The sequence below is a fragment of the Panthera onca genome, chromosome D3, assembly GCF_046562875.1.
Source record: "Panthera onca isolate mPanOnc1 chromosome D3, mPanOnc1 haplotype 2, whole genome shotgun sequence".
Lineage (NCBI taxonomy): Eukaryota > Metazoa > Chordata > Mammalia > Carnivora > Felidae > Panthera > Panthera onca.
In genome coordinates, this window is record NC_138350.1 from 67,631,762 (window position 1) to 67,645,162 (window position 13,401).

The 13,401-nt window shown below is 54.7% G+C and overlaps 1 protein-coding gene across 10 annotated transcripts in view; it reads left to right on the forward strand.

The window, feature by feature from the left end:
* The window catches only part of CTIF (cap binding complex dependent translation initiation factor), a 292,923-nt gene that overhangs the window by 66,722 nt on the left and 212,800 nt on the right, over nucleotides 1-13,401 (forward strand). For all 10 annotated transcript variants that reach the window (XM_078435265.2, XM_078435261.2, XM_078435259.2 and 7 more), the window contains one exon: nucleotides 8,654-8,860. In XM_078435265.2, the coding sequence (XP_078291391.1) occupies nucleotides 8,681-8,860 (180 nt within the window). In that variant the 5' untranslated portion in view covers nucleotides 8,654-8,680. The remainder of the gene's footprint in view (nucleotides 1-8,653; nucleotides 8,861-13,401) is intronic.

Below are 13,401 nucleotides of genomic sequence, written 5' to 3' on the forward strand. Positions count from 1 at the left end.
GGAACATGTGGGGGTAAGTGCTGAAGCAGGTGGGGGGCAGTGCCTGGAACAGGTGGGGCTCTCAGTGCCAGGAGTGAGTGGGGGGGTCAGTGCCACCAGCAGGTTGGGGTTCAGTGCCAGTTAGAAATGCAGAATCCCTGGGGCGCCCGGGTGACTCAGTCAGTTAAGTGTCCGACTTCGGCTCAGGTCATGATCTCACGGTTCGTGGGTTCGAGCCCCGTGTCGGGCTCTGTGCTGACAGCTCAGAGCCTGGAGCCTGCTTCAGATTCTGTGTCTCCCTCCCTCTCTGCCTCTCCCCTGCTTGCTCTCTCTCTCTCTCTCACTCAAAAATAAATAAACATTAAAAAAATAAAAAAGAAATAAAAAAAGAAATGCAGAATCCCAGGCTCCACCTGTGATTCATGAGCACATTGAAGTCCGGAAAGCCCACTGCCCCTTGCCGCTTTACTTTAAACTCTTGGCCACGCCTTGCGGAAGAAATACGTTTTCCGTGGATAGGTGAGGCACAAACTCCATAGAACGACACTTAACGCTTACGACCAATGTCACTCACTGATACTTTCAATTGAGTTACGTATGTTTAAATGCTGAAATCATGGGTGTATTTTACAGCCCAGCAAACGGCTGAGACCCGCAGTTTGGAAAACAGTATGCTAGCTAACACCCTGTCTGATGTTTCAACGACGAAGGTTATACTGGGGACTCCACTGCTGGACATGCAGAGGGTACCAGGTATCCCCCATGCTGACAGTCAGTGTTGCTGATTTCTGAGGTCGCCTCCAGCTCTGAGTGTGTGTGAACTTTCCTACTTCCGGTGGTTGGGGACCTGAGGCTCCTGTATGCAGAGGTGTCCCAGAATCCCCCTGCTTTTTTTTTTTTTTTTTTTTTTTTTTGGCAAACACCAATGTGGCCCAGAGTCCCCAGAGCCAGCACTGCCTGGAGTGGCAGAGTGAAAGAGCAGCAGGTGGCCCGGGAAAAGCCTTCTCTCCGGAGGCTTGTTTACGCAGGAGGCAGGAGGTGGAGCGTGGGCTGGCAGGAGGAGTTAGGAAGGGGGTTCCCACGGCTTCCTTGGGAGAGCCGTGGGCGTCCTGTGTCCCTAAGCAGTGGCCTCTCTCCTCCCCCAGTCTCCGCTGGCGGCTGTGGCCTGGCTTGGCCCTGGGGGCTGCCCGACAGCCCGCAGAGGAGAGAGCTGTCCTTGCAGGCTCTGGGTGAAGGTCTCAGTTACCAGCACTGAGGGGAACTAAGAAGGGAAGAGGGGGTGGGCCTTGTGTCACCAGGAAGCTACTACTGCGGGAGGGGGGCCTTGAGGGAGGGAGGCTGTGGGGCACCATGGCCATGGCAAAAGCGGGGTGGAGGCAGTGGTGGCCTCATTCCACGTGAGGTGAGTGGCAGTGCCGTGCTGGGCCCCCCTGCCCGCCCACAGCTCACACGCGCCTACCTCTGTCTGCGGACCTGGGACGGGTGGACGGACCCATGAGCTCAGGAGCCTGGAGCAGGCCCCCCACAGCACCGCACGGCTACCCTGCAGCTGGCCTCGGGTCCAAGAGGCTAGGCCCCTCGCAGCAGCCAAAAGCCCCCCAGAGCCGCACCAGGAAAACACAAACAAATCAGGAAAGCAGAAATCGAGCCCTTCCCAGGCTGTGAGCTCCCAGAAAGGGACCCAGGGTGAGTTGAGTGCCGAAGGCCTGAGGAAAAGGGTCTGATGAAGGGTAAGGGGTGCGGTGCCGCCTCCTTTTGGGGTGTGGAATGATGGATGCCCTAGAGAAGGGCTGGTGGCAGAGGAGAGAATCGTCTCCTCTGGTTCGCAGGTCACCCAGTCGTCCTGGGCTTTGGAGGAGGAGGTAATGCTTCTAATGCCTGGCTGTTCTTAAAGGGATTGGCTAAATTTACAGCTACTAATGCCATTTGTCACTGGGCAAGCACAAAGGCACGCTGAGCCGGCTGGGACGGTTCCAGCTTCTTGTCTCTGGGCTCACGGGGCGCCCGGTGATGTCAGGCCGCGGTTTGCCTCCAGATCTCTAGCCGCTGACTGTAGCACCGCGGGCTCTCACAGGCTCACAGGCAGGCACGGCCAGAGGGCTGGGAGAGAGAGATCTCCAGCCGAGAGCTGAGAACCCTGTCTGCAGAAGCACCTCGTTGAGTGCTCATCTCCAAAGGAAGCCGCACTGCTCTGGGCAGAGGACAGCTAGGGGAAGATATTTTCCCCTGGGTCTGGGTGGAGGGACACAGGTTGGGAGAGGGGTGGGTGCCTTTTCATCAAAGAACATGAGTGTCCTTGTTTCTGGCCTTAAAAATAGCCAGGCTCACCTGCAAGCCTAGAAGGCTGCCTCGGGGGTGGGTCTGCCTGGGCCCCCAGCCTGGGATGAGGTCCCTTATCAACCCCGGGAGAACATGGGTCTCCCCTTTCACCAAACAGCTGTGGGTGGGCAGAAGTCCCATCTGGGAAGTGCAGGCGAAGGAGCCCCTCACCCCTCCTGTCCTTGTGCAGGCTCGGCCAGCTGCACCCCTGCTCAAGCTGTGCCCACCGGGCCCACCCCTCCTGCCTGCAGGCTCTGGGCTGCCTGCCCTTTAGAGCAAAACGCAGCCTCAGCGCTTTTCTCACTCCTGCTGCCTGCCTTTTTGTTCTTCAGCATCCATCACCTGGCAGTGGGGGCGGGGCGGGGCGACGTGGCTGGCTGGCTGCATTGGCCTCGGCAGGCTGTGCATTCTGGACCACTGTCGCTGGAGGTATCTCTCCTCTTCCACCCTCTCCTTTCTTCTTCCTCTGGTCCCTTCCCCCCCCCGTCACTTTCCCCGGGATCATTAAAACATAAGCTCCTCTTGCTGGCTCGCTCAGCTTAGCCCGGCTGTGTGGGCAATTTCCCATCCTGATTTTTCTGTGAATGGGAAACTGAGCCAGGAGGAGACCCCTCCCTACCCCCCCCCCCCCCCAAACGCAGGCAGGACGAGAGCAGGACAAGCCCTTGAGAAAGCATCCCTGTATTTCCCTGGCTTCCCACTAGCCTGAGAGTTCACTCTGTGTCTCCTCATTCTTTTTACCTTAAAAGTGGGGCAGACCTTATAGGGGTGTGCCCCAAAGAATTGAAAACAGGGACTCAGATATTTTACACCCCGGTGCATAGCAGCCCTACTCACACTAGCCAAAGGTGGAAACAAAATGTCCATGGGTGGGTGATGGGTAAACAAAATGTGGTCTCTACGGGCAACATATCATTGTAACACAATGTGTTATTCAGCCATAAAAAGATGTGAAGTTCTGACACGTGCTACAACATGAATAGATCTTGAAAACATTATCCTAAATGAAATACACCAAAAGAAAATTTAAAAAATTAAAAAAGCAGGGGGCGACTGGGTGGTTCAGTCGGTTAAGCGTCCGACTTTGGCTCAGCGCATGATCTCGAGGTTGGTGAGTTTGAGCCCCACTCGGGCTCTCTGCTGTCAGTACAGAGCCCACTTCGGATCCTGTCTCCCTCTCTCTCTCTGCCCCTCCCCTGCTCACTCCCTCTCTCTCTCTCTCAAATAAATAAATAGTTAAAAAAAAAAAAAAGAAAAGAAAAAGAACAAATGTTGAATGATTCCACTTACATGAGGTACCCTGAGCAGACAGATTCATAGAGACAGGAGGCAGAGCAGCGGTTGCTAGGGGCTGAGAGGCAGAGAATGGGAATTAGTGTTTAAAAGGCACAGAGTTTCTGTTTGGGATGATGAAAAATTCTGGAAATATGGTGAGGGTACTTACACAACACTGTGGATATACCTAATGCCAACTGAGCTGTACATTTAAAAGTGGTTACAATGGTATGTTTTATGTTATGTATATTTTACTGCAATTTTAAAAACTGGGGCTGTGAGTGGGGCACCTGGGTGGCTCAGGCAGCTGAGCGTCCGACTTCGGCTCAGGTCATGATCTCGTGGTTCATAGGCTCGAGCCCCGCGTCGGGCTCTGTGCTGACAGCTCGGAGCTTGGAGCCTGCTTCGGATTCTGTGTCTCCCTCTTTCTCCGCCCTTCCTCTGCTCATACTTGGTCTTTCTCTCTCTCAAAAATAAATAAAACATAAAAAAAAAACTGGGGGTGCGAGTGCCTGCCTGAACTTCCAGCCTGATAGCTGAGCAGACAGATGATGTGGACAGCACCCCCTCCCTCTCCCTCTGCCCTCTTCTCTGGTAAACAGGTAAAGTGCTGGGCCTTTCTGCTGCAAGAGGGGCATCTTGGCTCCCTGGCTGGGACTCATTCTGGAATGTACAAATGAACCCAGGTGATACGTTAGCCTGGTTCCCTCAGGGAAAGCAGAGTTCCTGGACGTACCCCAAGAACAGGCATCCCTGGGGAGAGTGACATAGGAGCAGGGAGGGCCGGGCAGAGGGGTACTATGGATCTGGTCACCACCGTAGGCGGCTGGGCTCAGTCCACTGGGACCTGCTGAGGACTACGAAGAACACATTTCAGTTGTTATCTGAGAGAGAGACCAAGGAGGGAGTGTTTGTGGAGGGCTGCCCCTGGAGCTGTTAACTCCTCCCACGTCCAGGGTGCAGGATTCCAGGCCCCCGGTGGGTTCCTGCAGGCATCTACTGGCATGTGTCTGAGAAGCCCTGGGCAGAAGGTGCTCGGGAGCTGAGGGGAGGTGCAGTCAGGCTCACTGTATGACTCTGACTGGTGTTGGGGGGGAGGCACCGAGCGGAGATGAGACCACACAAGGCATCCAAGACAAGTGACCTGTGTACAGAGTCCTCTCTTTCCCTCTGGGCACCAGACTAATGCGGGCTGGGAATGGGTGTCAATGCCTGTCCCTTTCCTCGGTGATCACTGACCCCAGGCTCCCCCACGGGACTGTGCTGTGGTCCTGTGAGGGGCCTGCGAGAGCCTAGGGGAGAGTCCAGCAGGGCAGGCCAGTGCTTCTGCTGCAGGCGGGGCCGGGCACCTGATCCCCCTGGAAACTCTTCCTGTCTAGTTCCTGCAAAGCCCAGTCCTCCGCCTGTACCTGGAAAGTGTGCCAGGAGGCCCTTGATAAGATCTTAAGCCTTCAAGGAATAATGGGCATGGCTTTAGACACCAGCTTTTCCTGCAGGCAGCTCCTTTTCAGCCCTCTCTGGACATCAGCCTTATCATTGCAGTCCCCTGAGGCCGGCAATCTGCCCGGGGCCGGGCACTGAGCTAGGCACAGAGCCGGGGCCCTCTAGAGCCTGCGGCCAGTGGAGAGTAAGAAGCTCACATGGCCCTTGAAGAATCCCCTGGGCTCTGGAAGGGTAGCGGAGAATGAGAAGTGAGAGGTGTCCTGAGAGCCCGAACAGGCTGCTAGGAGGTGGGATGAAGAGGCGGGGAGGTGTAGGCCAACCTGGAGCTGTGCTGTGCGCACTTGAGCAAGTAACCTAACCTCTCTGAACCTCCGTTTTCTCTTCTAAGTAGTGTAATTATACTGATTTCATGGGGTTATTGTGAGGGGCAAGTGGGTGAAGGCATATCAAGTGCTGGAAGGAGTGTCTGTCACATGATGCGGGCACAGGACACATTAGCCATTCTAATCATTAGAAGTCACAGTATAATGCCCACTAGCCCGCTCTGAAAGCAGGGAATTGGGCTAGTCTCCAGGTGGCCTCTGGGGCGCTGTTCTAGTATTCTGTGAATGTAAACACTTCTAGATTTTGTAAGTAGGGGGGAAGGGGAAGATGCCTCTGGGTGAGGGGCACGGTGTGCGCAGAAGCAGAGAGGCGGAAAGAACATCGCATGTAGTTTTCTATGGCCTTGTGCCAAATTGCTACAAACGTAGTGGCTTAAAGTTTATTATTTTGAGAGAGAGAGAGAGAGAGAGAGAGAATCTCAAGAAGGCTCCGCACTGCCAGCTCAGAGCCCAGCGCGGGGCTCGAACTCATGAAACCGTGAGATCATGTCATGAGCCAAAACCAAGAGCCGGGCGCTCAACCCACCGAGCCACCCAGGCACCCCCAAACTTAGTGGCTTAAAAACAAGACCTGCTTATTACCTCACCGTTCTAGAAGTCAGAAGTTCAGCTCAGTAAATCACAATACTGAAGTTAAAGTGTCCGCCAAGGTCATTTCTCGTTTGGAGGCTGGGAGACAAAGTCTGCTCCCAAGCTCACCGGATGTTGGCACCATTTACTTGCTTGCGGTTGTAGGACCCAGGTGCCCCTTCTCCTTGCCGGTCATTGGCCGGGGAGTGCTCTCAATCCCTGGAGGCTGCCTGTGCTCCTTGTACGTGCTCCTCCTTCAAGCCGGCAACAACGCGTGGGGTCTTTCTCCTGCTTTGAATCTCTGTCTCTACCCCCCACCCCAGATTGAAGGGGCTCCTGTGATTGGAGGAGGCCCTCCTGAATAATCTCCCTGTCTTAAGGTCTGCTGACTGGGAATGTAATTATATTTGCAAAACTCCTTCCCAGGAGTCCCTAGATTAGTGTTTGATTGAGTAACTGGGAGAAGGTATACACCCAGAACCCTCTTAGGGTTCTGCCTACCACACACGGCGTATGGCCCGGAGAAGGAGTGGGCTAAGAGGGGATCATGGGCAACCACAGGAGCAGGAGAGGTAAGGTGGGCGTTGGTGGTAGGAGGGATGTAAACCCACTGTAGGCCTCGGATGGCAGGTGGAGGAAGGGGCATGGGACATCCCCACCGTCACCTCTGACTGTGGCCCTGCACCACTAGGCACGCTTCTCCCAATCAGAGCAGACTCTCTGCAGACCCACTGCCACCCTGGCCTCACTCTGATGAGGGCACCCTGGCCTGAAACTTTGGACTCTTCCCTCCGGGCCGGGTGGACACACCCATGAGCCCCCGCAGGCTGACGAGCTCAGGAGCCCAGAGCAAGCCCTGCATAGTCCCTCTGTAGCTGGCCTGGGGTCCCTGGGAGGCTGGGCCCCAGGCAGCAGCCAAAAGCCAAAACCCAAGCCTGGAAATCATTGAGGAATGTCTGTGTCCCCTCGGCCAGTTCTTCCTCCCCATCGCCAACACCAGCCTCTGAAAAGGCCGGCGGGGGCCTGGGGGAGTCCACATTCATGGTCTCAGCAGCATTTCTGGAAGTCAGCAGACCATTCCTTTCCCCGTCTTGGATCCATTACAGTTGAAAACTCAACAAACCCTTGGTAACTGGCGAATAACTACGTTCCAAAAAAGTTCTCAGTCATCCAAGGTTTTGAAATTCAAGTGTTCCTTTAAACATACCAGGGCCTTGCCTTTATTATCAATAGTCACTTTCTAGCTGCATGCAACCCCCTGTGGTCCCAGAGTCCTGTGCGTTATTCGGGTCTCCTTTGTGGATCTACTGGTGGTAGTTTGAGACCATTCTGCTAGTTCTGGTGATGAAACCACGTATGGGTTGTACTTCCTCCAGCTGAACAGATTCCCCCATGGAGAGCACCAATTTGCAGATGATGAAAGGGCCACCAGATAAGCCTTAAAGCCCCTTCCCGTCTGGCCTAGAGCCTGTCGGAAGGAAGGGGAGGGTCTTTGGTGGGAAGAGACACAGAGGTGGGAAGGGACACAGAGGTGAGAAAGGTCCTGGTTCTCCCCACTTCCGGGTGGGGTCCGGTGGGAGCTTCGGGGGACAGGAGTGGGCAGTGGGGGTGTCCCTGCGGGCCTGGGCCGCTGCAGTGGCTGGCTCCATCCAGTCTGGTCAGGAAGGACGGCAGTTATGTTGGCGGACTTCAGCAGGTATCCTGGAATGCCCACCACATCATGCCAGGCCACCACAGAGAGAGGGCCCAAGGGCTAACGAGAGAGTCACGCGCCTGTGGAGGGTGGCCAGACAGCGTCCGTGCCTAGGCCGTGCCCTCCCAGACCTCCACCAGGCCTTTCGTGTTCCACCATCAATAGCCAGTCACGTCCTTATAGACTGAGCACGGCATGCCCTGATAGCCACATCCTAACAAGGCTGCGAGATTGTGTCTACAACTTAAGGCCTAGAGGCCTGAGCTAATTTAGAGGAGAGTGTGGTGTCCACAGAGGGAACATCTCTTTAGAAGGAGACATTTTCATTTATTTATTTATTTAGAGAGGGTGGGGGAGGGGCAGAGAGGGAGGGAGAGAACCCTAAGCAGTCGCCGAGCTGTCGCGCACAGCCCGACGCGGGGCTCGAACTCACGAACCGTGAGATCGTGCCCCCAGCCAAAATCAAGAATCAGGCGCCCAGCTGACGGAGTCACCTGGTGCCCCTAGAAGGAGACATTTTCTTGGAGGACCCAGGCCACCTAGAGGGTTTGTGTCTGGGGACCCCTTACATCCTAATGCTTGGGTCAAGGACGTCAAAGCCTCTGGTCTGTTTCATTCTGGTATGTGATAGATTCTGCTAATTCCAGTTGGGAAGTGGGGCTTGGGTGGTAGGCTGGGTCCCTCCTCTGCCTTTTCCCAGGTGGTGAGGTCCAGCTACCACACGAGTTATCACACAAGTTACTGTGTCGGCCAGTGAGGCAAGTCACCGGCCTTCTCCAGGCCTCAGTTTCCCTTTGTGTACAAGGGGAGTTGCAGCATATTCTTCATACGGAAGGCCAGCTGGCACGCCATTGACTTCTCAGCGATGTTGGGAGGCCAAGGTGCCGTAATGGGTGAGAGAATGTTCCGGGAGCGGGGAGTAGTTCTCGAGTGGGGCGTCATCCCCGCCTCCAGCTACGTCTCACAGAGCCCGCTGTTCTGTCTCCTGCAGCCCGGACGCAGCCCCTGAGCTGGAGGGATGGAGAATTCCTCCGCCGCGTCAGCCTCGTCGGAGGCCGGGAGCAGCCGCTCACAGGAAATCGAGGAGCTGGAGCGTTTCATCGACAGCTACGTGCTCGAGTACCAGGTGCAGGGGCTGCTGGCCGACAAGACGGAGGGGGACGGCGAGAGCGAGCAGACCCAGTCCCACATCTCCCAGGTGAGCGCTGCGCAGGTGCGGGGGCCTTGGCAGACTCGAACGTGGTTCCAAATCCCAAATCCGGGCAGCGTGTGGCCGCCTGGCCCTGGCATGGATGGCCCCAGGCAGCAGAGCACGGGATCCAGGCAGGAAGCCCCCGTGCTCCGACTCTACTCCATCCCACCGGGCTGGGCAGCTGGGGCCTGGCCAGACTCACAATTCACTGGACGCGTGGTTATAGAGTTCCTGCCATGGGCTAGGCACTGTTCCCTATCCTCCACAAGCTCGTGTTCTAGAAGAGATCTGGAGGTTGTAGCTTACCGGGAATGCACACCGTATAAGGGTGTAACTTGTGAACGTTCTCTCCGATGTCAAATACAGGCAGTTGTTGGCGGCCACAGAACTGAGTCTCATGCCGTCTGTCTCAGGCCTCAGGGGGCTGTGCGTGCCAGCCCTAGTTAGGCGCATGAGGCGTTTTGACTAGAACTTCAGGTTGGTGCCATCTGCTCCTGGGCTAGTCTGGCAGCCCAGACTCAGCCGACTCTGGGCCAGGATTTAGAAATCTTGAGTTCTCGAGAATAAAGTGTGAGCCATGCAGGGTAGTGGCCATATCGCACGCATCTTTCCTCAGCGCCGTCAATTCCCGGTAGATATTTGTTTAAGAATTGGTTCCAGATTTGCTTCTAGCTGCCCGTGTGACTTTTGGCACACCCCTCAACTTCTCCGAGCCTTGATGTTTCCTATCTGGTGAATGGAGATTATTCTGCTTCCTCAGGAATGTTGAAAGAGAAAAGGTGGGAACATATGTGATGCTTTCCTTAGTGTCCTCGAAGTTTTGAATCACAATTAGTAGAAGCTTCTAACGTGTCCATTATTCGCTCTACGGTGTATATTGAGCACCCACCCTGTGTCTGACTCTGTTCTAGGGCTGGGCGTCTGGGAGGGAGCAAAAGAGGCATAAAGCTCTGCCCTCCTGGGACTTACATCCTGCAGGTGGGTGACAATCGCTGCGGAGGAAAATAAATTCAGAAAAGGAAATGGGGAGTGATGAAGGTCGGGAGGAGTTTGCTGTTTCAAAGAGGGTATCAGGAAAGATGTCACCGAAGTAGGTGGAGGGGTGAGCTGTGCAGCTATCTCGGGCAAAGGCCCCGCTGGAAGAGTATTCCAGAGGCACCGAGGAGGCTGAGGCACAGAGGAAGGGGGAGAGCCAGAGGGGATGAGTCAGGGAGACCATGGGGTCACATGGACCCTGGAGTCTGCCAACATCCAGAAAGCAGGGATGGGAGGATGAGCCAGCCAGAGAGCAGGAGGGGGGTTGGCCGCGGGGCGGGGGGGGGGGGGGGGGGGCGGGGAAGGAAGACCAGGAAGGAAGACCAGGCGGGGTGGAGTGCAGGAAGCTGGGGAAGGTGTGTTCGAGGAGATGGGGGCAGGGCGGGCTGACCTTGTGGACTGCGGCTGCCAGGCCAGGGAACAGGAAGCCTGAGGATGACCTCCCCAAGCAGTGGGGGCTACTGGAGACCCTGACTAGAGGGGTGACCGTCAAGTGGTGGGGGCGAACGTCAAGGAGATGGGTTGGAGATGGGGAGGGTGATACAGATCCTCTGTGTATTACAGGCGTTTGCTGTAAAGGGGGGAGATGTGTTCTTGGGGGAAGTGAGGTCAAAACAGGAGCATACACAGCCTGTTGTGCATTGATGGGAGTGGTCTGGGGTCGAGGGGAGGCTGCACAGTGGCCTTGAGTAGATGACAGGGCTTGGCCTTGGCTCCGGTCCCCAGCGGCTCACCCACAATCGCAGAGGGAGATTTCCAGGCTTGTAGCCATGCTTCCAGAATGACAGCTGGTGGTGCAACACAGCTGTGAGCTTCTCCGGCTACTTTCAGCCACGAGGGTGCGGGTGCAGGTGCAGAGTTACAACACTGAGTTTAGCCAGGACTGTTTCTCTGGGCGCTGACAGTGCAGGGAGAGAAGGGCGAGGGAGTGAGGGAGTCAGGACAGTGACATTCCCTGACACTGAGCCAGTTAAGGGCAGGAGTGAGGGCCCAACGTGGTTATAGATACGGAAGGGGTGGAGGGTCAGTGGACGGGGGCCTGGGGGGCCTGGGAAGTCAAAGAATTACCAGAATCGTGGCACCGGAAGGAGTGAGCAGAAAATGGAAGCGTCGGGGAGTGGGTGTTTGGAGTCCAGGGCAGGAAGTGCAGGAGTTGGCACCGAAAGTCTGGGCACGAGCATCGGAGTACTTGGGCAGAGGAGACATCAGGAAGGGAGGGGCGGTGGAACCGATGGCAGGGCACGGGAACCACGGTGACTGACATCAGCGTCACCAAGAAAGGCAGGTGCCGGAGAAGGCGGCAGTGATCCAGGAGCAAAGTCTTCAAGAAGAACAGGGACTGAGGTGGGGGTGAGTGACCTGGGGGTCCATAGGTGACTGCGAGGAGGAAGTGTCTTGTCTGATGATGCGTCAGTTTTCAATCACGTTTGATGTACAGTCAACAATATCATAACCTGGAATGGAAGGGGCAGGGAGGTCTGACTAGACTGGAAAATTTCCAAGGGAAATGAACGTCTTTGGGTCGTGCAGTGCGGGAAGGGGCAGAATTAGGTGAACCGACTCGTGCATACTCCCGGAAGCATCCCAGAGTGGACTTCCCCAGCAGCAGGCCCTGTGGACGGGGCGCGGGGCTGGCCTGCCTCCCACACTGTGCACACCCAGGGTGACCTTTGGCACCTGTGGCACGACATCCTTCGAAGGCTCCTCCAACGTGAAATAGGCTTTTACAGGTGGAGGGTCCGAGGATGCCGTGAAGCTTCACCCCAGAGGAATACTTTACAAAATGGTAGAATTCCTGTTCCCAGAGCAGCCACTGGGGAGAGAATTCTGGGAGGAGGGGCCCTCCTGCTGTCTCTGACCTCCCTGTGGTGATGGCTGAGCTCTCAAGATATAGAGCAAATAGAGACGTGCCCTCACTCAGGGCATAGGGGATAGGTCGGGACTGACCATGCCTGGAGGTCCACATCTGCAGGGGCTTTGAAACAGATGTTTGTTGTGAAGCAGCGTGGAAAACACGGCCACTTGTAACATCTGATGCATTCCTTAAGCTTTGTGTTCTCTGATGTTCCCTGCAAGAATGCAAAACCTGGCAGGGTCCTGGGATCTGCTTGTGAGGCGCTGGCCAAGGAGGGACATTTTAATCCCACTCCCACCAAACCTGCTCCCGTACACCCACAAAGACAGCTGGGGTGCAGACTCCAGAGGAAGGGGCAGCTGTGGACAACTCTAAGTAAGGCTGGGGTTAGATGTGTTTATATAACACGCTTCTTTAAAAAAAAAAATAAAGTCTCTGTTGACACAACTTTGTGGGAAGTCTTTCTGCTAGAGCACTTTTGCTTGTTTTTATTTAACCTGATGACTATTTTAAATGGAAGCCAACCCCCCCCCCCAAAAAAAAAAACCCTCAGAATGTCTCCATCGGCCTGTCTGAAGTGGTATTTTGATGTTTCTGGAAGAGGAAAATTGTTAAGAATCTTGGAAACCTTGAGAAAACTTGAGAGAATAGAGAATCATGTTGCTTTTCAGTTGGTGAGATCATTTTTTTAAGATCTGAGAGATGACGGTTGACAGAAGAAAATACCTCATGATGCTTGTACAGTTGTGTTCTCCCCACCCCTTCTTTTTAAAAAATTTTTTAATGTTTATTTATTTTTGAGAGAGACAGAGCATGAGCAGGGGAAGGACAGAGAGAGAGGGAGACACAGAATCCAAAGCAGGCTCCAGGCTCTGAGCTGTTAGCACAGAGCCCGATGCAGGGCTCAGACTCATAAGCCATGAGATCATGACCTGAGCCGAAGTCAGATGCTTAACCGACTGAGCCACCCAGGCACCCCTTTCCCCACACCTTCTTTAGCAACAACTAGGGAGAAGGATGGATGCATGGATGGATGGATGGATGGATGGATGGATGGATGGATGGAAAGAAGGAAGGATGAATGAATGGAAAGAGAGAAAGAGAGAGAGACATAGATAGGGCCAGTAAGCTTCCTTTTCTTTACATGCATAGCCAAGAGAATGTTTGTTCTAAGTTTCCCAGCACTTTTGGGATACCATATTTAAAATCACATGCCCTCCCCCCCAACTACCATATACACATTTCAGGAGTGTCTGCCCTCCAGTGGATTCCAAGTCCACAAAGGCACATCCTGGAAGTTGTCCTCACTCTGTCCTTGGGAGAAGGGAGGATTATAATCCTATTCTGCAGGAGAGAAGATTGGGGTACAGAGGTGGGAAGTGACCAAACCACACTGTTTGGTGGTAGCTTCCCTACCCACTTCTGGTTTCCTGCTGGTGCAGGCTGTCACTAACAGGCTGTTGGGTGATTAAGATCTGCTTCCCCTATGGAATGAGTATTAGGAGTCTAAATCTCATTGACCATTAGCCGGTTTTTTTTAATTTTTTTTAATGTTTATTTTTGAGAGAGATTGAGAGAGAGAGAGAGAGAGAGACAGAGCTCGAGAGGGGAAGGGCCAAACAGAGAGGGAGGCACAGAATCTGAAGCAGGCTCCAGG